At 51.6% G+C, this 24,412-nt stretch overlaps 2 protein-coding genes across 7 annotated transcripts in view; one reads left to right on the plus strand and one right to left on the minus strand.

The window, feature by feature from the left end:
- Window positions 1-7,946, plus strand: TMEM150B (transmembrane protein 150B). 3 transcript variants are annotated; one of them, XM_032612924.1, is made up of 8 exons: window positions 1-130; window positions 1,124-1,199; window positions 1,774-1,833; window positions 1,929-1,996; window positions 2,192-2,319; window positions 4,728-4,911; window positions 7,332-7,538; window positions 7,702-7,783. In XM_032612924.1, exons 2-7 carry the CDS (start codon window positions 1,132-1,134, stop codon window positions 7,529-7,531), a joined length of 708 nt encoding a protein of 235 aa, XP_032468815.1. In that variant the 5' UTR covers window positions 1-130; window positions 1,124-1,131; the 3' UTR covers window positions 7,532-7,538; window positions 7,702-7,783. The 3 variants fall into 3 exon arrangements, with proteins under 3 accessions (XP_032468815.1, XP_032468813.1, XP_032468814.1); XM_032612922.1 differs by having other exon boundaries at window positions 7,332-7,946; XM_032612923.1 differs by lacking the exon at window positions 1-130 and adding an exon at window positions 236-372 and having other exon boundaries at window positions 7,332-7,946.
- BRSK1 (BR serine/threonine kinase 1) overlaps window positions 7,666-24,412 on the minus strand; it is a 24,783-nt gene continuing 8,036 nt past the window's right edge. For 3 of the 4 annotated variants that reach the window (XM_032612660.1, XM_032612662.1, XM_032612665.1), the window contains exons 8-19: window positions 23,152-23,298; window positions 22,577-22,608; window positions 22,073-22,243; window positions 21,454-21,551; window positions 21,081-21,240; window positions 20,793-20,853; window positions 19,974-20,340; window positions 19,458-19,506; window positions 19,240-19,363; window positions 18,324-18,522; window positions 9,804-9,893; window positions 7,722-9,380 (exon numbers count right to left, since the gene is read on the minus strand). In XM_032612660.1, coding sequence (XP_032468551.1) covers window positions 9,193-9,380; window positions 9,804-9,893; window positions 18,324-18,522; window positions 19,240-19,363; window positions 19,458-19,506; window positions 19,974-20,340; window positions 20,793-20,853; window positions 21,081-21,240; window positions 21,454-21,551; window positions 22,073-22,243; window positions 22,577-22,608; window positions 23,152-23,298 — 1,686 coding nt within the window. In that variant the 3' untranslated portion in view covers window positions 7,722-9,192. Of the gene's footprint in view, window positions 9,381-9,803; window positions 9,894-18,323; window positions 18,523-19,239; window positions 19,364-19,457; window positions 19,507-19,973; window positions 20,341-20,792; window positions 20,854-21,080; window positions 21,241-21,453; window positions 21,552-22,072; window positions 22,244-22,576; window positions 22,609-23,151; window positions 23,299-24,412 lie in introns of all 4 variants that reach the window. The other variant, XM_032612661.1, reaches the window with a different exon arrangement.

The following is a 24,412-nucleotide window of genomic DNA, read 5'->3' on the forward strand; positions in this document are numbered from 1 at the left end:
GGCTGGGGCCTGGACTCCTGGGTCCTGAGGCAGCAGGAGGGGGCCCAGGACACAAACACCTGAGTACCAAGAGGGGAGGAAGCCAGGAAGTTGACGCTTGTTCTGCCGGAGAGAGAAGAAAACGGTCCAGGTAGAGGAAGCAGTCGCTTTCTGGGAGGGAGGTTTCTCCGATGGAGATGTCATCACTAAGATCGCCCTTCCCACTCAGGCCCGGCCTGTGGGGAACTTCAGCTTGATAGAGAGGAAGGGAGAGGGGAAAGCCAGGGGGGGAGGAGGAAGGGTCACCAGGGTCCCACACCCGACTGCCTCAGGACAGAAACTACACTCAGAAGGGCAGGCACCTGCAGGTCTGGATTCTCCGTCCCCAAGGAGGTAACAGCTGGGAGGATGGACCTCAGGGGCTAGAAACAATTGCATGAGTTCTGGAAGGGACTGGAGGCCTGGACTTCTGGGTCCCCAAAGGAGGAAGGGTGGAGAGAGCTAGAGGCTCAGATTTCTGGGTCTTGAGGAGGACAAGGGCTGGGAGTTTGAACATTGAAGCTATAAAGTGGGAGGAAGGAAGCTAGGGGTCCCTGGAAGCTAAGGTGCTGCCTGCTCGGTTCTGAGACCAGAAGTGGCAGTTTGGGGTTGAGGTCCTGAAGAGTGTGGAGGTCATATTCTTGGCCTGACAGTGTCTTTGGCTCTGCTGGAACGCCGACAGTCCCACCCCACAACCCAGCCCTGTTCCCCAAACCTCTCACACTGCGCCAGTCCCCGGGTGGAGAGAGGCAGAGAGAGCCTGGACAGGAGAGCATCCAGGGGGGGTCCAGAAGCTGGAAGTGCAGGGAGGGGCTGGGAGAGTCTCGGAATCTGGGTGGGAGCAGGACAGCTAAGAGAAACTAGGAGATCAGGACAAAGGACTATGCAAAAGGTAGGGAATGTTTCCCAAGCAGACAGCTGGCTCATTAGAGCGGACCTTTGCCCATTACTTATGCCTGGGAGCCGATGGAGGCCTCAGGGGCGGTGGCCACAATATGACACACCTGTACCCTTAGGGACGGTTGCTCACCCGAGAGAGACAGAGAGATAAAGTCGAGACAGAGATAAAGTCGTGACCTCAGTCCCTGCCCCTCTCTCCCTACAGAGCCCGGCATGTGGGGATACCTGTCCCTGCTGCCTGCCTTCCTGGCATTCTGGGCTACTGCTGGCATCTGGACAGTGTGAGTGTTAGAGGCAGGTTGGACCCCTGGGTCTGAGGGAGGAGGGGCTGGGGGCCTGGACTCCTGGGTCTGAGGGGGGAGGGGCTGGGGGCCCGGACCCCTGGGTCTGAGTAAGGAGGGCCTGGGGACCTGGACCCCAGGGTCTGAGGGAGGAGGGGCTGGGGGCCCGGACCCCTGGGTCTGAGGGAGGAGGGGCTGGGGGCCTGGACACCTGGGTCAGAGGGGGGAGGGGCTGGGGACCCGGACCCCTGGGTCTGAGTAAGGAGGGCCTGGGGACCTGGACCCCAGGGTCTGAGGGAGGAGGGGCTGGGGGCCCGGACCCCTGGGTCTGAGGGGGGAGGGTCTGGGGACCCGGCCCCCTGGGTCTGAGGGGGGAGGGGCTGCGGCCCCGGGTCCCTGGGTCTGAGGGGGGAGGGTCTGGGGACCCGGACCCCTGGGTCTGAGGGGGGAGGGGCTGGGGACCCGGACCCCTGGGTCTGAGGGAGGGGGAGCTAGAAGTCCGGTTTCTGCGCGTAACAGAAAGAAAAGTTTCGTCGAACTCCCTGTACTCTCTTTGATGTCTCCTCGACTTCAGATTTTCGCTTGCTGTGGCCAACAAGGCTGTGAACCTCACTGAAGGCTTCCCCTATATCAGGTAGTTATGGTGCTTGGGGTGGGGGGGGTCTGGAGGGAGGAAAGAAGGGGGTTCTGGTTCTGAGGAGCTACAGGATGACCCTTTATCTCCCCCAGTCGATGTGGAAATAGCCCACCTCAGAGCTGCATCTTCAGCCAGGTGCTCAACTTGGGAGCTGCTTTGGGTAAATACTCCCGCGCACACTTCGTTCGGTGCTAGCCCCACCCAGCCAAGAGGGCCCCGGCACCCAGCCTCCTCCTCCCCCAAATCCAGGAGCTGAGCACTCACTCCAGGACCCACAGACTCTTCCACCCCACACCCCACCCCCTACCCAGGAGTCTGGGACTCAGGCCTCCCGCCCACTTCCCTCTCCTCCCAGCCGCCTGGACCTGCATTCTCCGTTACCACCAGCTTCGGGACTGGGGGGTCGGAAAGTGGCCTAACCAGCTGATCCTGTGGACGGGGCTCCTCTGCGCCTTGGGCACCTCCATAGTGGGCAATTTTCAGGTGAGACGCAGCAGGCCAGCCCAGGTTCTTGCCCGCCCGAGTCTGGGACTACAACTCCCAGCACCTCCGGGGCGCAGGCTTCTGGTTTGGGGGGCTGGTCCCCGCACGGGCTCCTGGGACTTGTATTTCTCTTGTGGCTCTCGGGCCGTGGAGGGAGGGCGTTCTGGTCTCTAGATAGAGGCCTCGTGGGAGGCTCTTTGTAATCATTCCGTTAACCCCTAGGAGTTTGGGGTAGTTCACTGCCATAGCCCCATTTAATGATAAAATTTCTCAGTTCATGGGCTTCCCTGGTGGCGCAGTGGTTGAGAGTCCGCCTACCGATACAGGGGACACGGGTTCGTGTCCCGGTCCGGCAAGATCCCACGTGCCGCAGAGCGGCTGGGCCCGTGAGCCGTGGCCGCTGAGCCTGCGCGTCGGGAGCCTGTGCTCCGCAACGGGAGAGGCCACAACAGTGAGAGGCCCGCGTACCGCAAAAAAAAAAAAAAAAATTCTCAGTTCACTCCCCCTCCCGCCCCCCACCCCGCACCGCGCAGCTTGGCTGGATCCTATTTCCCCAACTAGGGATCGAACCGGGGCCCTGGGGAGTGAAAGCGTGGAGTCCTAATTACTGGACCGCGGGGGAATTCCCCACTTATTCTTAATGTTTGCCATATCGATGGAGTGTTCTCTCTGTAGAAGGCACTAGCTTTATACGTTGTGCCGGGTTATTTTAACCCATCTCCACAAGAACTCCAGGGAGGTCCTTCTTGGTCAAATCCCACGGAGATATTTCTTTATCAGCTGGTTCGTGGTGGTCAGAGATGAACCCAGATTCGTAGACTCTAGAAGCCCACATTCTTAGCCACAAAGCTCAGTAGATATTTGTAGAATAAATAAATGGATTAGTAATAGGAGAAATCTTATTGATTTATTTTATCATTTTATTTTTTATCTATTTGTTTTTCAGTATGATGTCTGATTCCAAACCTCTCCCGCCAAAAGGCCGTGGAAGCCGCAGGGTGTTTAGACAAGAGGCTGCCTCCAACTTAACAAAAATTCCCCATGACATTTGCATAGCAAATCATTCACTTATCATGTATTCCTGTGTTCATCAACCTTTTTTCTTTAATTTTTTCCTTTAATTATTATATCCCCCCCGCAGAAGCTTTTTTTTTTTTTTTTTTTTGCTGCTCCCTGCCTCATGTGGGATCTTAGTTCCGGATCAGGGCTCCAACCCGAGCACCGTGCGGTGGAAGCCCGGAGTCCTCACCAATGGACTGCCAGGGAAGTCCCCAGAAGACTTTTTTAGACATTTTCTCCTAATCATCCTTTCCCTCCATGAAGATTTTATTTTTTCCCTAATATTTATTTATTTGGTTGCGTGGGGTCTTAGTTGCGGCAGGGAGACTCCTTAGTTGCAGCACGCGGGCTCCTTAGTTATGGGCTGTGGCCTCCTTAGTCGTGGCTTGCCGGCTCCTTAGCTGTGGCATGCAAACTCTTTGTGGCGGCATGCATGTGGGATCTAGTTCCCTGACCAGGAACTGAACCCAGGCCCTTTGCATTGGGAGCGCAGAGTCTTATCCACTGCTCCACCAGGGAAGTTCCCCCCACCCCACCCCACCCCACCCCCGCCATGGAGTTTTTAATATGAAAACATTTTAATATAATACATACTATATCTGTAAGCCAGAAACCATTGTAACATTTAATATTTTTTCACCCTCCAAGAACCAATTTTTACCCCCTTGGTGGCAACAATCTGCTCTCTTCCACCCAGGTTGAGAACGAAGGATTTATTCCACTAATATTTTACAAGGCTTGGGCTTCCCTGGTGGCGCAGTGGTTAAGAATCTGCCTGCCAATGCAGGGGACACAGGTTCAAGCCCTGGTCCAGGAAGATCCCACGTGTAGCGGAGCAACTAAGCCCATGCGCCACAACCCGCGCCTGCGCTCTAGAGCCCGTGAGCCACAACTACTGAGCCTGCGTGCCACAACTACTGAAGCCCGCGCGCCTAGAGCCTGCGCTCCACAAGAGAAGCCACCGCAATGAGAAGCCCACGTGCCACATGAAGAGTAGCCCCTGCTCACTGCAACTAGAGAAAGCCCGTGCGCAGCAACGAAAACCCAATGCAGCCAAAAGTAAATAAATAAAATAAATTAATTAAAAAAAAATTTTTTTTTACCAGGCCCTACTATGTGCCAGGCCCTGTTTTAGGGATGGAGGCCCCAGCAGTGAACAGCAGGTTTAAATAAATGCCTGGCCTCATGGAGCTGTCAATAGCCAATGCACCTAATCAATCAGCCATTCGCCGGGTATGGCAGCTTTCAAGCACAGTCCGTGGAGTTGGTCCTGGTGCCTCCCCGCACGGCATCGTGGCCCTCTCCCTCCCACAGGTCTGCCCCTCAACTCTGCTTCCTTCCTCTCCCAGGAAAATAACCAGCGGGCCACGCACCTGACGGGGGCCTTCCTCGCCTTCTTTGTGGGAATATTCTACTTCTGGCTGCAGCTCCTTGTCTTCTGGAGGGTGAAGAGCCTGCCCCAGCCTGGGGCTCCCTGGATCGGGCCACTCCGTCTGGTCCTCTGCAGCCTTTGCACCATCCTCATGGTGGCCAGTATCCTTCCTGGGGCCGGGGACAGGTGTTGGGGGTACGTCTTCATCGGGGTGGGTCTGCTGTGTGCTACGGAGGGTGCCCCTTCCTTTCTCAGCCTCGGTCTCCATGCAGGATTATAGTGGTGTTGTCACCGAGTCCCGGCTCTGGGGTCACGCTGCCTCCACATACTAGTTGGGGGAGGAGGGGTAACTCTTCTGGTTTCTTAACTTCTCAGTGCCTCAGTTTCCTCATCTATCAAATGTGGATAATAATAAGGAATGTGAGGAATGCAGGAGATGACACATGTAAGGTGCTTAGAATGGTGCTTGGCACATAGTGAGCAACCAATACATGTTGGGAGATCGATAAACCAATGACAGCAGTCCGTTTGGGGTACCGCTCTGTGCTGGGCATCGTGCTGGCTAAGACTGGAAACGGAGGTTCAGATGGCCAAGGACCGTCACGAAGTTCAATGGCAGAGCTGGTGGTAGGCTGGAGGTGGCTGGTACGGGGTCTCCTGAGCTGTCTGTGTGTATCTCTTCCCAGTTCCATGTGCAGTGATGTCACGTTAGTAATAGCTTGAAACGGCCAAGAATCTGACAAATGCTACAAATCAGAGCCAGTTGTTACACATTTCCCAGCATGCCTGTGGGTGGAGCCTTGATTCCAGCCCACTTCTGAGTCACCCCAGAACCCACTAGCTCGGCACGCCTCCAGGTGAGCCAAACCACTCTCTGAGCCTCAGATTCCCTATCTGTAGAATGGAGTTGCTTTCATCAGAATAATGATTACTGAGAAGCAGAGTGCTCCGAGAGAGAGGAGGGGCTGCAGGCTAAGCCTTGGGGACTGCGGCCCCCTGTGGGGATGATGGAAGGGGAGGCCAGAGGTCCTTGGCATCTCGAAGAGGCTGGAGGGAACCCAGCTGAGACCCTGGGCCGGCTGCATTCAGAGGATCCCTTTGGAAAATTGGATCCATTTTCCCAGCAAAATGGAGGTGGCGATCTCATTTCCCAGAGCAGCAAATTGAATCCAGTGAAATGGACAGGAAGGGCTGGCTCCCGAGTTCAGCCTTCTGCAGCTGCAGGACCAGCATCCGTCCCGTGCAGCAGCAGGTGCAGTTAACCATGAGGTCTAGGCGGCCCCTTCCAAAATCCTGCCTGTGCTGATCAGTTTGGCCGCAGGGTTCTCACTCTGTGGGGCTCTGATATCCCTTGGATGCGGAAAGTGGGGGACAGGACCATAAAATGGTCAGCTGAGTGTCGTAAGGGCTGGAAGGCTGCAAAGAGAGGTCTGAGACCTGGGTTGGGGGAGGGAGGGAGGGACACCGCGGGTACATGCGGAGGGTGGGAAAACCAGCCCAGGGGAGGAGATGAGGCTGCTGGCAGGGCCAGAGATGAGCATCTCCAGCGCTAAAGTGAGGGATTACAGTCTTGTGCTTCTGTACAAGTGCAATAGGGAGCCACAGAAAGCTTGTGAGTGGGGGAGTTACAAAGTCAGTTCTGGGGTAAGCACTTCTTTATTCTAGGATTGGTGGGGCTTGGGGATGGTGTTGGCCTTATTCACTGTCTAGAAATCTTAGAATGAATGAAATGATGTCTAATCTGATCTGGGGGGGATGAGGAGTGCTCCAGTGAGGGGGGTGCTCCCAGAAAACGAGAGGCATCTCTGCAAGGTGGGAGCTCAGAGTATGTGTTGACCAGTGGTTACAGAAGAGTTTTAAAGAGCTGGGACTGTGGAGCCAGAGGAGGGACAGGGCCAACCAGTAGAGATGCCAGGCCAGAAAGAGAGGACAAGACTTGGGGTGTCCAGCTGGCCATGGGGATGAGGAGGGAGGGGACGAAGGCGATTTCCACGGGTCTGCTAGGGGACAGGAGTGGACGGTGTGGTTACGGAGGTCAGGGCACCCAGAAAGAGGAAGAGCTTTTAGGGAGAAAGGGGGATTCTGTTTGGGAGTGAGTAGGAAGGGCCTGTGGGCCCTGGGTCGGGGGAGAAAGTTGCAAGCACAGCCTGAGGCTGGCGGGTGGGGTGGAGGCATCTTTAGGAAGCCCTGCATTTTTGGAGGTAGAAGCAATGGCGGCCAGTTGGCCCTGGCAAGTGGGGAGATGGCAGAGCCTTCATGGGGTCAGGGAAGGCCGACAGGAAGATAGGAGCCTTGTTCTGGGATATTGGGAATGCAGTGCAAACCGGAGAAACATGCAAGGGCAAACATTTAGAAAACAGCTTGAGACAGAGGCGGGAACTGGAGGGCATCCATTTGAGAGTGTCTGGGCGTTGCCAAGGAGGGTGTCCAGCCAGAGGGGCCATTCCAGCCAGGGCAGGGCGGACATGTCACGAGAGGGTACCGAGAGATGGATGGTCTCAGCCTGCCCAAGGTCACTCAGCAACCTAGCCGGGCTTGCGGATCCTCCCCGTGTTGCTGTGCCCTTGACCCTGGTGTACAGTGGTCGTCCTCTACACCTGGTCACTGCGCTCAGCCTCTGCCGCCTGTGAATGGGTCGTCGCCATGCTGCTGTTCATCCTCTTTGGCCTCTTTGCGGTGGATTTCTCCAGCCTGGACGGCTGCACCCTGTGTCTCCAGCCGGGCCCTGGCAGCCTGAGCCCCCCGCCGGCCTCCCCCATCTCCCTGAAGGTCCAGCTCTGAACACCTGGTCAGCGCAGCATCTTCACACCTCCTGTCCCTGCCATCTGGTTCCGCCCCTGCAACCAAGGCCACCCAGGAAGTGAGAGGCCAAGGCCAGCCAGCCATCCCTGATCAAGGATATTTATTATTATTAATTTTTTTTTTTTTTTTTTTGCCGCTGGCGGAATCAGAGACACGGACGCAGGCAGGATCACGCGAAATCAGAATTCCTTCCAGAGAGCAAATCCGTACAGAAGGTCGTGGGGAAGGGAGAAGACCAGGGGCGGGGGGCCCAGGAAGGGGGAGTTGGGGACACAAGGACAGATGGCCCTGTCCGTCCGGATCTGCTAAGCCACCCCAACCAGACCCCATCCCTCCCCCACCCCACCCCGCAGAGAGATTGATCAATAAATAAAATAATAAATTAATCAATAAATAAAATAGAAACAGCTCCCCCCCAGTCCCCCCAGAACCACCCCCATTGGGCACGGCCCCCTGAGCCCTATCCCTGCAGGGCAAGGCCGGGTTTGTTGTGTCTCCCCCCTCCCTACGTACTCCTTGGGCCCTATTTACAGATTCACAGTTGGGGGGCAGGGAAGGGGGGTGGAGGGGGCGCCCCTCCTTTCCCGGCCCCCTGGGGTCAGGGTAGGGGGGTCCCGTTGGTGGCCAGGAGCTTCTTGTCCTTAGGGGGGCCTCGGCGGGGAGAGCTGGTCAGCTCTGGGTCTGGGCGGCCGGGCGGGGGCTGCAGGCTTCGGGGCGGGGTCCCGGCAGGCCGGGTCTGGGCGCCATTCTTCTCGTCTGTGGGGGAGGAAGCGATCTGGCTTCAGGAACCCCAGGGGTACCGAGCCCAGGGATGTGCTCCAGCAGGGGAGGTGGCTGCCAGGGGTCACACACGCCAGCAACTAGGCCTGGCTTCCCTAGACCAACAAGGCACGTGTCCCAGGCACCCCCAAACCTAAGGCTTTGGAAGCCAGGCCATGCCCCAGTGAGACCTGGCTGGCCCAGCTCAGGAGACATCCTCAGAGACTCTGGTTACAGCACCGTCTGAGTTCCCCGATCATGGCCAAAGGGCCCCATTACTTTCCACTGGTTGTTAATGGGGCCCAGCGGAGCCCACAGCAGATTGTTTGGGGGTCTCGGGCTCTCCCAGCTGGGCCTGCATGACTGCGGTTATCTTTCTGTGGGGCCTCACTGCCCCAGACTAGGGGACTGCGGTGGCAGTGCTGCTTGCCAGCAGCCATGCAGTAGTTTCTTTAGGGCCCAAAATAGTACCTGTAGCAGAGGCCAGCCCCTTAAGAGACATTGATTGCTGGAGGCCTTGTTGCCATAGCAACCAATGGAGCTCCCCCTCTTTGGGGCAGACCCAGAGGTCCCCCATTGCCCCATTCCCCTTATAAGGCATGTGGCTTGGGCCCTGGGTGTCTGTGGGTCCTACGTGAATGCACGTCCTTTTAGGAACTCTGGTTGTCAAGGCCAGCTTTCCTTGGCAACCGGATCTGGAGAGGGTCAGGGGGCCTTCCTCACTTCTGGTTGCCCTGGGGACCCAGACTAACAGAAGGCAGAGTTTCTCCAGCTCCCTACTACTGAGGCCCTCCCTCCAGGTGCCTTGGTGTTAGCCTGCTTAGCCTATGCGGGACCTCTGATCTCCAGGACTGTATGATAATAAATTGATGTCGTTTCAACTATGGAGTTTGTTGTTTGTGACCCTGGCCTCGCTGATCCCTGGTTGATAGGGAATTCTGCTCCCGGAGACCGGGGCTGGTGGGTGAAGGGAAGCCCCTTCCCCCTGGAGCACAGACCTCGCCTGCGCCCGGGGGGACGCCCAAGTCCTTGAAAGCCAGGCCCAGCGGGGTCAGAAGAGTCTGAGCATCTGCAGAGAGGATGACCAGCTTGTCCCGGTTTTAGCACTGAAACTCCTGCATCCCAGGGACCTCTCCATCCTGAGCAAACCAGGATGGCCGGCCACCTTCCTCCAGAACACAGTTCAGGAGCCTCTGTTAGCGGAAAGCTCCGCTACCTCCGAGACAGAGACAGGTCATCCCCTTAGGGATCCCTGGAGGTCCCCTCCCTGGTGAGGCCTTCTCAGGCTCAGGATGGCCTGGTTCCCTCGGAGCTCAGGCCCCAGCCTCTCTGGAAACCTGCTCCCAGCATTGCAGGTAGGACCTAAGGGCGACAGCGGGTGGGCCCTGCTGCCCCACAGCTGAAGCCTCGCCAGCAGCACCCCCCCCCCCGCAGCACCTGGCCACCAGGAAGTCTCCCCTCCGCCCCACGGGTGCCCCAAGGTGTCTCCCACCTGCCAGGGCCTGCACGGAGGGCTGGTCATGAGTGCTCAGCAGCTGAGCCTGGATGGTCTCTACAACCCGCTTGAACCGACGGCTGGGACCTGGAAGGGGCAGGGAAACAGACTGATGAAACAAAATCCATATTTTACAACAAGACGAGAAACTTCAAACACAACAATTTTCTCTGCCGGTTTGGGCCTCCTCCCTCCCCTTTAGTGTGTGCCGTGCACCTGCATTGACCACACCTGCTTAGGAGGTAACCTTCTTAAACTTGTCAGGGGCCACGAAGACCCATGACCCACTACTTGCCTTGCACCTGGATTGTGTAAACTGTCAATAACACGTCATTTAATGTACAGCCCTCTGTCTCAAAAATTTATATAACTGTGGTTTGACCTCTAATGGCGGAACAGTCTCGGAGCTTTCTGAGCGGCCATTCCTGGGTTATAATCCTCACTTTGGCTTGAATAAAGTTTTCCACTTTTTTCTTAGATTGACCGGTTAACTTTTTCGTTGCCTTGCATGGCGTAGCCGGCAGGATATGAGAGACACCCACCAGAGGGCACCTGGAGTCTACCGGAACCAACACTAAGTACCAGCATGGGCCCACTGGGCCCCCCCAGCTTCTCGGTACTCCTCAGGTGTTCTTCTCAGGGGTTCTGACGAGTTCTCCTGATAGCTGGATCTTGTTGTTTGAGTGGTGATCCTGAACATTTTATTTGAGCTGTTTTCACTTAAGACTTGGAGTTTTAAGGGGCACTGGTGTATGCCCTAGGCAGGACCTGGGGGTCTGGGCAAGAGGCCCAGGGAAACATAGGTGGCTGGGTTTTTGTTAAATTTGGCTTGAATGGAAGACTTCCCTAGTAGTCCAGTGGTTAAGACTCCTTGGCTTCCACTGCAAGGGGGCGTGGGTTCGATCCCTGGTCGGGGAACTAAGATCCCGCATGGCCCCCGGTGAGGCCAAAGAGTAAAAAATAAAATAAAATAAATAAATTTGGCTTGAATTGAAAAAAAAAAAAGTTGCTATACGGTCTGAACAAAACTGTTGCTAGTGAAATGAGAGACTGAATTATTCAGCTCTTAAGAAAAAGGGAGACCCACCATAACCATTAAGTAAATACTGCTCGTGGAGGTGTGAGGGGGGATGGGCAACAGAGGCTGATAACCTAGAACTCCGAGCACCTGTGATGGTTTTAGGCTGTCGCAGGGAGAAACCGAGACAGGTAAAAGAGTCGAAGTAACCCACGGGTAACTCCTTGGGGAGCTAGACTCAGACGCAGTGCACATGCAATCCACCACACTGCCCTCAGAAAGTTGTTTAGATCATATTTCATATCTGAATTAGGCTATTGACATTAGGCTGAATTAGACATTAATAATGGGAAACTGTGCCTCAAAGGCCAAACAGCTCCCGTTCAGACAGCCACCAGTGGGAATACCAGCTGGGCTTATGTATGTTTGCAACTACTTAATTGGAATTAAAGGAAATCTGTCCCGAAATGGCCAAGATAGGCTTCTTTTCGTTTTTTTTTAAAAAAAATTTATTTATTTATTTGGCTGCACTGGGTGTTAGTTGCGACACGTGGGATCTTTTAGTTGTGGCATGCGGACTCTTAGTTGTGGCATGTGGGATCTAGTTCTCTGACCAAGGATCAAACCCGGGTCCCGTGCATGGGAGCACAGAGTCTTAGCCACTGGACTACCAGGGAAGTCCCCAAGATGGGTTCCTTTAAGCACCCCAAAACTGATTCTTCATGCGCAGTAAAACCCTGCAGTCTCCTGGACCTCTGTCCACAGGGTCTACTGGAAACAACAGTAGTTAAGAGTTTTTCTCCTTTTTAAAATTAGGTTAGCAGGGGAAAATATTTGTAGCGCTAGCTTCTAGGATCTTTTGAATTGGGAAAACTTCTAAACTGTAAAATTTTAGAGACCTCTCATCTTATTTTTCTATTTTTATTCATATTTAAAATTTTGAAAGTCTTCAAAATTCCAAAATAGCCTCATTGACAGGCTTCTCTGGTGGTCCCGTGGTGAGGACTCAGCACTTTCACTGCAGGGGCCCGGGGTTCGATCCCTGGTCATCCCTGGTCGGGGATCCCGCAAGCTGTGTGATGTGGCCAAAAAAAAAGGTCTCATTGAAAGATTTGTTGCAGAAGGCTAATGAAAGATCAATGATATAAAAGGTACCTAAAACTTTACTGCTCCCCTCTATCCTCCTTCATTTGAGTACTTATTTTAATAATCCTGTCTGAAGTGCCTGTCCACTCTGACGATGCCATTAAATGGTTACCTTTAGAAATGGGACCACCTGAGGCTGTAGGTGAGCCTCTTCAGATCAAAGGCCTAACTGACTGGCCACAGTTAAAGGATTTCTTAAAACCCAGGGAGGGTGCTCAAAAGTGTTAGTAGGGCTTCCCTGGTGGCGCAGTGGTTGAGAGTCAGCCTGCCGATGCAGGGGACACGGGTTCGTGCCCCAGTCCGGGAAGATCCCACATGCCGCGGAGCGGCTGGGCCCGTGAGCCATGGCCGCTGAGCCTGCACGTCCGGAGCCTGTGCTCCGCAACCGGAGAGGCCACAAGAGTGAAAGGCCCGCGTACCGCAAAAAAAAAAAAAAAAAAAAAAAAAAAAAAAAAAAAAAAAAGTGTTAGTAAATGGATTACCAAGATGGGAGGCCACCAGTATGACTAAACTGACCACAGCTGAAATTAGGAGCCTGATAGGAATATGGCGGGTGTGGGGGGGTGTCTTCTCACCTAAGCTAAACGAGGGAAAGTAAAACATTCCAACATAGCTGAATGGGTATGTCAGTCCTTTGATCAAACACTGAGGTGGCCACCCAATTCTTTAGGAATTAAGAACTGTCCTTGTTTTACAAATCTAGTCTTTACAGGACCAGAGGTGCGGCTCCAGAAACAATCCAAAACCCATCAATCCTTTTACCACTCCCAAAACCTTCCCTCTTTATATTAAAAGGCTTGTTAAGTATTGGGAAAAAAAAAATTCTGGCCTTAAGAGAACAAAATCCTTCTAGGAGAACTTGCCTTTCTCCTCCTATGTCTTTGATAGGCATATATTCTACCTGGTCTCCTCCAGGAACTCTTAATTCCACCATCTTTTTAAAATGCAAATTTCAGGAAAGGTAACTCTTATAAAAAGAAAGAACAAAAGGGAGACAGGGAATTTGAATCCAACCTGTTTTGTAATGGATGGGTTTTACATTATTGTAACTGATTCATGGCTGACATTTTGGAATGGAAACTGTGGGGTGTCTGTTTGTGTGTTTGTATGTGTCTGTCTGTGTGTTTGTATGTATCTGTATATGTGTGTTGAAAACGTGTTATTGCCAAAATTAGTTTGTAAGTGGAAATTACACTTACAAGGAAAGGAAATTAGGCACTTATATAGATTCTCACAAATAGAAGAAAACTAACCCCAATGACTTTCAGATTTGCATGAACTGGGAAATATTGAGTATAGCATTAATATCTGGTACTAAATTTAGCTGAAGCTTGTTGCATTAATTAATACAGACATGTCTTTAGAATCATCAGCGTTAAGTGTAATATTTTTATTGTACCTAGGTTTACTAGAAATGAAATAAATGAGATATTATTCCTGTTACAAAGTTTGTCAGCAAGAAAAATAACTAGATGTGATGAAACTTTTCAGTAAATAAAATAGACGTAAATGAGATAAGCACTTTTAGGTAAACTTTTTAGGAAAAATTATGTTTTGGTAATGTCTATCTAAAGTAGTCTCTCCAGATTTTGATAACTTGAAACTTCATGGAGTTTTGCTAAATTAAGTTAAACTACAGAAATCCATTGAATATCCAAATCCTTTCCAAATAAGATACTGGAACAGTAATTACTGAATATATGCTTCCTTTTACAGAGAAACTAAAGGTAATTAGGACTATTAGTAAATATGGTGGATGCCACACTAAGACATTTTCTGTGGAAAAAAAAAAACTTTTTCTAGAAACTATAAACAGTATTTATAAGTTTGCTAACCTATGGGATGCTAATGTAAAAGTTCATACTTGCTTACTACTTAGTTTGTGCTAGAAACTAAGTTTTAAGGTTAAGAATTATGCATATGTAACTAAAGCTACGAAAATAAACGTTTCAGTATGCAAGAAAAATGGAAGGTATGTTTTCAGTAAAAGACAGTATAAAGAATGGAAATACCTTTTGTTAAGGGAAAAGAAACCCCGAGGAAAAAGTTTTGTGCATGTTCAGGATTGGCTAAGACTAAATTGAATTTAATTAAGTAAATGAATTTTGTATTTATTTATTTATTTATGGCCACACCGTGCAGCGTGTGGGATCTTAGTTCCCTGGCTAGGGATCAAACCCAGGCCCTCGGCAGTGGAAGCACCGAGTCCTAACCACTGGACTGCCAGGGAATTCCCGTAAATGAATTTTAGTATTAAAGTGTTACAAAACCTGAACTTGGTTTTCTCTCTATTAAGAGGACAAAGTTTTCTGAAAATATTGATCTGCTTTTGAAAACAGATTGTAAAGTTTCTTTAGTGGTAATCTGTTACAACTTTCAGTATTTGCTTTTTTTTTTTTTTTTTTTTTCAGTATTTGCTTTTGAAATCTTCTTTGTGACTTTGGTTACATGAATACAGTGACCTATGTCCTATTTGACCAATTGTTTTGAAATCTTTTTGATTTTTTAATAATTAATTAATTTATCTTTGGCTGCGTTGGGTCTTCGTTGCTGTGCACAGGCTTTCTCTAGTTGCTGCGAGCGGGAGCTACTCTTCCTTGTGGCGCGCGGGCTTCTCATTGTGGTGGCTTCTCTTTGTTGTGGAGCACGGGCTCTAGGCAAGCAGGCTTCAGTAGTTGTGGCACACGGGCTCAGCAGCTGTGGCTTGCGGGCTCTAGAGCACAGCCTCAGTAGTTGTGGTGCACGGGCTTAGTTGCTCCACAGCATATGGGATCTTCCTGGACCAGGGCTCGAATCTGTGTCCCCTGCATTGGCAGGCAGATTCTTAACCACTGCGCCACCAGGGAAGTTCTCTTTTTGATATTTTGACGAACTTTCCAAATATCAAATTCTAATCGAAGTTCTTTTGACCTCTAGCTAACTTTGGGATGCTTCAGAGAGGGCCCCTGGAGCATCTCATAGAGAAATATTAAACTAATTAAGTTTATTTTGTATGTTAAATCACATGGAAAGCATTGTCAAATGAGAGGTTATAAAATTTCTTAGATTGTATCACACAGACAAATGTCATTAATATATATATTCTAGAAATTATATGGAATTCCTAAAAATCTGGTATGTCCTGATAAAATGTTATCAATCATAATTCTAGTAATTATTTTAAAACGTATGTCACAGCAGTAACAAAGTTCACTTGTCAATCGCATTGGAATCAGGACTTTAACCTTGACTGTTAAAGTCTTTTGTCATTTATAGACAGTTATTGTTGTACTCTGATGCTTTTGCCAAAAAAAATGCTTAATTGTCAAGAAGATTCATAGAAAGGACTTTTTGACAAGTACAGGTTTCTGATAACTTTCAGATCATACTGCTTGAATGGGTAAGAAATTAAAGCATACTAATGGAAAACCTGGTGGCTTCATAAAACTGTTATGAAGATTAAGATCAAGAATTAGTCACATGGGACTGAGAGAACTGATGAATATCGTTATAATTTTGGGGTTTTGTCTGAAATATTGCTGGTTTTTACTCTGTGTTTTCCAGACATAAGGAAACCCTTCCCCTCAACCTAATTATGACTTGACTTGCGGCAATTTGGTAAATTATTCCTTTATAAGCAGAATTGAAACATGTATCTTTTCTCTTTACCTGTTGTCTCTAGATTTTGGAAACTCTTAGGTTCCCAGCAGTTTTCTCAGGTAGATAAGGAAAGCCACCTCCTGACAGGTACAAGAAGCCCAAAGTATTTTAGGGACCTCAAAAAGAGAGGAATTCATCCAAATACATAGATATCTCAGGTGGAATCTGTGACACATCTTTGGCATGGATTTCCTGGCCTCAAGAGGTTTTTTAAAAGTTCAATCTGAGGGACTTCCCTGGTGGTCCAGTGGTAAAGAATCCGCCTTACAATGCAGGGGATGTAGGTTCAATCCCTGGTCAGAGAACTAAGATCCCACATGCTGAGGGGCAACTAAGCCCTCGTGCCACAACTACTGAGCTTGTGAGCCTCAACGAGAGAGCCCGCATGCCACAAACTATAGAACCCACACACTCCAGAACCCCGGGTGCCACAACTAGAGAAGAGAAAACCCACATGCCACAACTACAGAGAAGCCTGCGCTCTGCAACGAAGAGCCCACGCACTGCAATGAAGGATCCTGCATGCCTTAACAAAGATCCCGCTTGCTGTAACTAAGGCCGATGCAGCCAAAAATTAAAAAAATAAAAAATAAAAAAAATAAAAAATCAATCTTTAAAAAAAGTTCCATTTGAGAATGAATATATGTATACGTAAAACTCAATCACTTTGCTGTATACCTGAAACTAGCATGACATTGTAAATCAACTGTACTCTTAAAAAAAAAATTCAATCTGAGATCCTTTATGAAAAGTTCCAGCACAGCCAATTTAAAACAGCTTATGTTTGGAATTCCCTGGCGGTCCAGTGGTTAGGATGCGAGCTTTCACTGCTGTGGACTCGGGTTCGATCCCTAGTCAGGGAACTAAGATCCCACAAGCTGTGTGGTGAGGCCAGAAAATAAATAAATAAATAGGGGCTTCCCGGGTGGCACAGTGGTTAAGAGTCCGCCTGCCAATGCAGGGGACACGGGTTTAAGCCCTGGTCCAGGAAGATCCCACATGCTGCAGAGCAACTAAGCCTGTGCACCACGACTACTGAGCCTGCGTGCCACAACTACTGAGCTGGCATGCCACAACTACTGAAGCCCGTGTGCCAAGAGACCATGCTCCACAAGAGAAGCCACTGCAGTGAGAAGCCCACACACCACAATGAAGAGCAGGCCCTGCTGGCCACAACTAGAAAAAGCCCAAGTACAGCAATGAAGACCCAATGCAGCCAAAAATAAATAAATAAAATAAATTTAGAAAAATAAATAAATAAATAAAACAGTTTATGTGGTCAATTAACCAGACTTATTTTGCGAACAAATTAGTCTTAATTTGGCTATATTTGGTAGAAATGAGAGTAATTTTAGAAAGAAAAAGATTACATTTCAGTGGATATTAAATTCTGGTTTTGTTAATTGAGGCTTGTATTTACTGCCTAAGTCCTAGTGGACAACTTGGAATTGACCTTTAGTCCATGCCAGACACCTTACTAGTACAACCCCCTAAAGGGAAAGAAATAACTTGGCTATTAAAACTCAACATCAAGGGACAGGATGGACTCAGGGCAAGTAAGCAACCACCTTTGCATCGAGCGACCAAACATTTGATCACCTAAGGCTTTCTGAAAGGCTGTTGCCCAGTTATAATCCTCAGTTTGCCTTGAATAAAATTTTCTCTTTTTTTAGATGGACTGATTTATTTTTTCATCAGTAAGACTGACTTGGGGCTGGGGACAGGGAAGGCGCTCCCACCCTGTGGAACCAGTCCCTCCACCCAGCAAATGACTCTTCTTCCTTGCCTCAAAATCCCCCTATTGGGGCTGGGCATAAATCCATGGTTTGCAAGTGGGACTAAGAAAGATTCAACTTAAAATAATGATGTGCGCTGTTTTCTATTTAAACGGGTTCTAGTTGAGGCCATGAAGACCCAGAAACGTAAGAAAAATAAATGAGAGGGAAAAAAAATCTTAACATTGAGAAAGTTCTGCATGTTAGTCTTTTAAGAAGAAAAAAAAAAGAGCCATAGTTCATTTTGGTGATGTAATTCCCCAGTGCCCCAGAGCAGCTTGGTTAAAAACTCTAGGAACAAGCTCATCTCCCAGATGTGCCATGTTAAGATTGGTGGCAAGGACAACAAACAGAGGTATTCCTCATTATCCAAACTCTTGTTATCAGGACTCAGGGACCAAGTAGAATTGGAAGCAAGGAACTTCTGTGGTTTTCATCTCTTGCGCCAACTCTTTTTTTTTTTTTTCTTGTGCCAACTCTTGATTGGTTGTGGCTGCCTGCAGCAGAGCTCAGCAGAAAGAAGTGTTGTGATCGATTGCTGATGTCTGCTCTGGGTGTAGAAATGAGTTTTGACAGCAGAGCACCACAGTCTTAATCTAGGAAAAGTCCAGTGCTTTGAGGTCAGGAGGCCTTGGCTGAGCCCCAGCTCCGTCACGGTCTGCAGTGTGACTCTGGCCAAGTCAATTTACCTCTCTAGGATGCAGTTTTCTTCTCTGTGAAACCTCAAAGGCTGCTGGGAAGCTTCAAGGAAGTAGTGCACATAAAGCACTTGGCATGTTGTGGAGGAGAAGATGTGGGGGGTCTGGGAGAGGACGGGGCTCACAGAGTCAGCATCATCTCCTCCTCCTGCTTGCTGCCCTCCTGGGCTGCTACCCTATCTCAGCTCTTCTGAGTATCCCACACACCAGGCTGGGGGCAGCTGCATCAAGGGAAGCTTACCGGAGATGAGAGTAAAGGTGACAGAGTAGATGCCACCACCACCGCTGCCGTCCCGCCGGGGGGAGGGCTCTGGACCCTCAGAGGAGCTGATGTCCACCTGGAAGCGGACAGGCTTCTGGAAGACGGAGGGGCCACCACTGGCCTTGTACTCAGCCCTGAAGCTGGTCTGCGACAGCACACTATGACTCAGGCTGGGGATCTGAGAGAGGTGGGGGACAAAAGGAGGGGGTGATTTCAGCGACCTGACTCCAGGGGACAGATGAGCAGCCCTATGACCAGCTATGCCCAAGGAACTACCCGTCCCCTCAGCCACCAGGGAGAAAGAATAACAGGAAAGGCACTGGGAGGCCCCACTGTCCGCTGGGATTTGTAGTTTTCTCTAGCTTATAAACAGGGCATCAGAGGAATGATTGAGCAACTGAATCCCGAGGTAATAAGGACTCTCATATCTGGTGCCAACCCCAGGCTCCAGAACCACATGAAACAAACTTCTTCCTTCCTCCACAAACACTGGCTAAAGTCACATCTGTCTCAGAAACTTTAAGTCCCATGAGCCCCTAAAGCACAAAACCACAGGACCCAGTGGACAGCCCTAGAGTTCACTGGAAAAAGTAGTTCCTTTTGCCAATCTGAGACCTGGTGGTAGGGAAATGGCAAATCACTAGTCCTCGGTGGATGCTAATATGTGGGAAATTGTAATTCAGGATCCTGTTTCACCAATTCCAAGCCCCAGGGTGCAATAAACCTCTCCTGCCTCCATGCCCCCACAACGACCAAACCCAACTCGGGCTGGAAAACTACAAATCTCATGAGCCCCAGGTGGAACTCAGGCCAGTGCTAAGGTGGTGAACCCCAGAGGCTGCTGGGATTTGTAGTTCTGTGGCGGCGAGGTTGCACGGTGACCCAGGCCTCTCACCGACAGGAAGGCATGGACAATGTCCGCTTTGATGCTGCTGAGAGGTTTATCCTTTAGCACGAGGAATATTTGTTCTTCTTTGTCCAAGGATATGAAGTTCCCGAACCAGGAGCGTTTTGCCAGCCTGAGTGGGAGGGGATGGTTGGAGGTGGGTCGGGAGGGGGCTAAGGGAATGAAATCCCCCCTCCGGCCCCTCTTCCCTTCCTTGTCAGACTCACTCTGGAGAGGACTCTGGCGTCAAACTGGACATCTCCTCGGCAGTGGGGACTGGGGAGGGGAGAGCATGGTCAACACATGTCCATCATCCTGGTGTCCAGCACACAGGCCAGCAGTACCCTCCAACCAGAGGTTCCAGACCCCAGAGTCTATTCACTTCCCAGCAGCTAAACCCCAAATGGCACAGGCATGATGTTCCCTCTAGGGATGGGCCCCTGGTTAGGCCACGCCTCCCGAGGGGAGGCTTGCTAGCTATGAGCCAATGGAAAGGTAAGCCAGAGCACTGAAGGGGGCGTGTCTTTCAGACGAGCTCCTCCTCCAGAGTTGGAGGCCCCGCCTCTTCTCTCCCCAACACCTGAAACTCTGCTCACAACAGCATCTTCACCTAGGATGTGTGAGTCCAGGCCGCCAGCCTCTTCCTTCCCAGGGACCCAGATGTTAGACCCCAGCTCCCACCCCCACATTAGGACTCAGGAGTCCGCATCCCCAACCCCTTCACCCCCAAAGGACCTCCATACCCTGCATCTTGCGCCGGTGAAAGCGTGGGGAGCCCAGGAAGCTGTTGCGGATGGAGTTGAGACGACTCCTCCAGGCGGCTCCCCCGACGCCACCGCCGGGGCTGGGGGGCGGCGTTGTCCCTGGGGTCCCAGTGGGGCTGGCCCGGGGCGTGTGCAGGGGCGAGTGCAAGGGGGTGCCCCCGGAGGAGCGTGGGGAGCCTGGGGGGCCGGGCAGGGGTGTGGAGCGGGCACTGGGGGGAGGGGGCTGCTCCCCGGCGCCCCCACCCCTGGGGCCCCGAGAAGGCAGCGTCTGCGTTTTGGAAGTCGGTGAGCCCCCACCCCGGGCCTCATCTCCAGCGGGCTCCGGTGAGAAGGAAAAGACCGGACTCTGCAGAGTGGTGGAGTCGGGTGAGAGGGTGGACTCAACTCTCAGGAGGCTCTAGGCCCACTAGCACACACTCACAGAGGTGCACCCCAAAGCATGCTGGAACTTGTAGTCCAATTATTTCCCCCAACCCCCATTGTTGCGGGGGAGGGCAGGGACTTTTTCTATCATGCTGACTGTAAACCCAGCAGTGACTAGTACCCAGTAGGCGCTCAACTAGCTTTTGATAACTGAATAAATGGAACCCTTCAGACACACTGAAAACGCAATCCTGTTAAGGTGGGAAATGGCCAATGGACTAAAATAGTAATGAGGCCTTGGGTCTTTGGTCCTTTAGGGGCAAGGAGGCATCGTCCCAAGACTTCATGGGAGTTGTAATTTCTGCTGTTTCATCTTTGCTCCACAGTGTCTTCACCCCCTTACCCCTTCTTAATCCATTTGGGACCTGGCCTTACCCTTGGGCTGCTCAGAGGGCTGGATGACAGACCAGTGGAGGCTCCACTGACACTACGGGATCTGTTTTCAGGACAGATTAAGAAAAAACAAAATCAGGTGGGAGGGTTTCAGAAGGCTCAGATGTCCTCTCCCTTCCACAGTCCTTTGAGATGAGGAAATGAGGCCCAGAGAGGGGAGAAGACTTGTCCCAATCACACAGCACCTTTGAGGTGGGTATGGGGTTAGAGCCCCTGAACTCCCTCTCCACCCAGGGCTGTGGATCCCACTGGAGGGGCAGGGTTTCCCACCTCTGGCTGTGCTGGGCCATCTCCAGGGCCCGTCGGGTGGGCACCGGGGAGCCACCACCCCCGGCATCCGTGATGCTCAGGACTTCCATGGACTTCCGCTCTGGCCGCCGCTTCCCGTGACGGCTCAGCATGGGGGAATCCACACGCTTCCGGGGTGGGTCTGAGGGCCGAGAGTTTCAACCCAATCAAAAGATACACTGGTCCAGCTGTACATGGCACTCGTACACATGGGGAAACTGAGGCTCAGAGTGGAGAGGGGTTTTGACAAAGGTCACAGAGCAAGTCAGGGAGTCTAAACGCAGAAGCTCAAGGCCTGCAGCCCTTTCTCCCCTCAGGAATCTGGGGTCTGGACTCTGAGCCTTGCCCTTCTCACCAACATCATTCCGAGGAGGTAGGTCCTGGTCCTCACAGCTGGGATACCGCTCCTTCCGATCCAAAAGCAGATAATATATCATCTTTTCTTGGTTCTCCCTATGGGGGCGGGGGGGACGGGTGGGTAGGAAAGCACTGGGGTCAAAGGTCAGGCCCCAGAGATGGTCTCATCCCCTCCCTATGTCTGTGGCTCTGTGGGGCTCAGTCCACTCAGTTTCTCTGTCTGTGGTTCCATTCTCCTAGGTATCAATAGGATTGGTCCCTTTGTCTCAGTGTACATCTCAGCCTCATTTTACTCAACGTTAATAATAATTATGCTAACACCTGAGCACTTACTATATGTAAGTACTATGTGAGGCACTAAGTTGGCCTCAGCATCTATTAATACTTTTCAGCATCGTTTCTTTTTCCCACTGGTCCTACCACCCCCTCCAGGTTCTCCCTAGAATAGCTCCTCGGGGGAGCTTTGAGCCACACCCTTTCTAGTGGCCTGGACCTCCCCATCAGGGGAGTCTGCAAGTGTGCAAGGCTCCGTCGCGCCCCCTGCCGGCTGTCGGGAGAGCTGCAGCAGTTCACCCCGTGTGGCCAGGGTGTTATGTGCTAGAGTGAGGGCGTCTTACTCCTCGCTGCGGAGCTCGCGATGCAGCCGTTCGCGGTCCCTGAAGCAACCCAGTGAAGCCATGCTCTCCAGGACATCAGGGTCCAGCTCTCCGTTTGATGGCAGGCTCCGCATGGCCACCCGGCGGCCTGGGGTTGGCTCCAGGCACGGGTCCGGCTCGTGTTTCCCGCCCCTGGGGAGGAGAAGAATTATAGCGAATTGGGCATCTTCTTCAGCGGAGACTCAGGGGTCCCGGGTCCCAGCCTGCTCCTTTCTTGGGAAACCAGGAGTCCGGGCCCCGGTCTCTCCCCCCTCACACCCAGGAGTCCAGGCCCAGGAGTTCGGCCCCAACCTCTTCTCTACATGTCTTCCTCCCCTAGGACCCAGAAGTTCGAGTCCCTAGCCCCTCCTTATTCAAGACCCTCGGCATTCCGCCCCCTAGCCGGCTCTCCTGCTTTGGAACCCACGATATTTGGGGTCCTCTCCCTCCGCCAGGGACCCAGGTGTCCAGTTCCCCCATACTCACAGGTACCAGGGATGTTTCTGAATTTGCTCCAGCTGTGAGGGGCGTGGGTCGTAGAGAAGCAGAAGTGAGATCATTTGAACACAGTAGGCACGCAGTGAAAGTAGAATGGGTGATGTTGGGGGTCCCTAACGTGCCCCCTCCCCTCCCCCCAACCAAGGGCAATACGACAGCACGACAGCTCGTCTCCCCCTAGTGGCAGCTGTGCGGCGCATTCTGACTACTCCGGACCGGCCGGGCTACAGGTCCCGCATGCGCAGTGGCAACCTGCCCCCGCTCCGCTCTGCCTCGGAAGGGCCGGTAAGCGCATGCGCACTCCCGGTGTGTGTGTGTGTGTGTGTGTGTGTGTGTGTGTGTGTGTGTGTGTGTGTGTGTGTGTGTGTGTGTGTGTGTGTGTGTGTGTGTGTGTGTGTGTGTGTGTGTGTGTGTGTGTGTGTGTGTGTGTGTGTGTGTGTGTGTGTGTGTGTGTGTGTGTGTGCAGGACCCCAGGGCCAGGGTTAGAAATCCATCCTCATGACTTCCCTAGGGATTCTGTCCCCACCACCCACTGTCCCTCCATCCCCGCCCCCCACACTCACGCTGAGCCTTTTCTCCGGCTCCACTTCGATCATCCCCCTCAGGAGGCTCTGGCAGTCTGGAGGAATGAAGTGGGGCATGTGGAAGACGCCTCGTTTCACCTTCTCCAGCAGCTGGCGGAGGTTGTCATCGTCGAAGGGCAGCGCCCCCTGTGTGAGGAATAACAGACCCCTCACACACAGAGCTTACGAGAGCTTATTCCAGGCGAATGCCTAAGCGCCTCACACGCATTGACACATTTAGTCCTCACCGCAATCCCCAAGAGGTAGGGAGCTACTACTATCTCCACTTTGCAGGTGGGGAGGCTGAGACACGGAGCCATTCAGCAATTTGCCCAAGACCATCTAGCTCTGAGTGGCGGAGCAGGGATTTGACAATGGGCAGTCTGGCTCCAGCGCCTAAGAGGCTGGGGCCGCAGCTTGGAGGCTGTCCTTTAAAAACATGCTTCTCCCAGGGAGTTCCCTGGTGGCCTAGTGGTTAGAATTCTAGGCTTTCACTGACATGGCCCAGGTTCAATCCCTGGTCTGGGAACTAAGATCCCACAAGTTGTGGCAAAGTAAATAAATAAATTAAAAAAAATGAAAACATGCTTCTCCCTAGTTTCAGGAGGGGTAATCTTCATTCATTTTAAAAAAAGTGAGCGTCCATTACAGGTCAAGGATCTAGGAGTGAACAAAGCAAGCCCTTGCCCTCCTACAGTTCACACTCCAGAGTGGGAGAGGCTGGTGAGGGAGCTATATAGTGATGGAGTGATTGAGGTGACACTGGAGCACGGACTAGGATGAGAGAGGCTATGGGAATCTGGGAGTGTAGCAAGTTGACTGGTGTGCCCCCAAAATTCATGTCTACCAGAACCTCAGAATATGACCCTGTTTACAAATAGGGTCTCTGCAGATATAATTCATTGAGGATCTGGAGGTGAAATCGTCCAGGCATTAGGGTGGGCCCTAAATCCAATGCCTTGAAGAGGAGGGGAAATCACAGAGAGATATCCCTCAAGGAGTTACACACACAATGACAACTCTGTTAGCTGCCAGGAAGGAGATAGCCTACCACAAGGAAATCTGACCACATGGGGGGAGTGAAGGGGGCCAGGGTAGCCTTCCTGGAAGGGCGACAATTGAGCTGAGAGCTAAAAGAAGTCTAGTATTAACTAGGTGAGCAACCAGGCTGGCAGGGATGGAAAAGCAGGTGCAAAGGCCCTGTGGTAGGAGCTGGGCTGATATTCCCCAGTCTGGTTCTATTAATCATTACAGTACTGTA

The sequence above is a fragment of the Phocoena sinus genome, chromosome 19 (assembly GCF_008692025.1).
Source record: "Phocoena sinus isolate mPhoSin1 chromosome 19, mPhoSin1.pri, whole genome shotgun sequence".
Classification (NCBI taxonomy): domain Eukaryota; kingdom Metazoa; phylum Chordata; class Mammalia; order Artiodactyla; family Phocoenidae; genus Phocoena; species Phocoena sinus.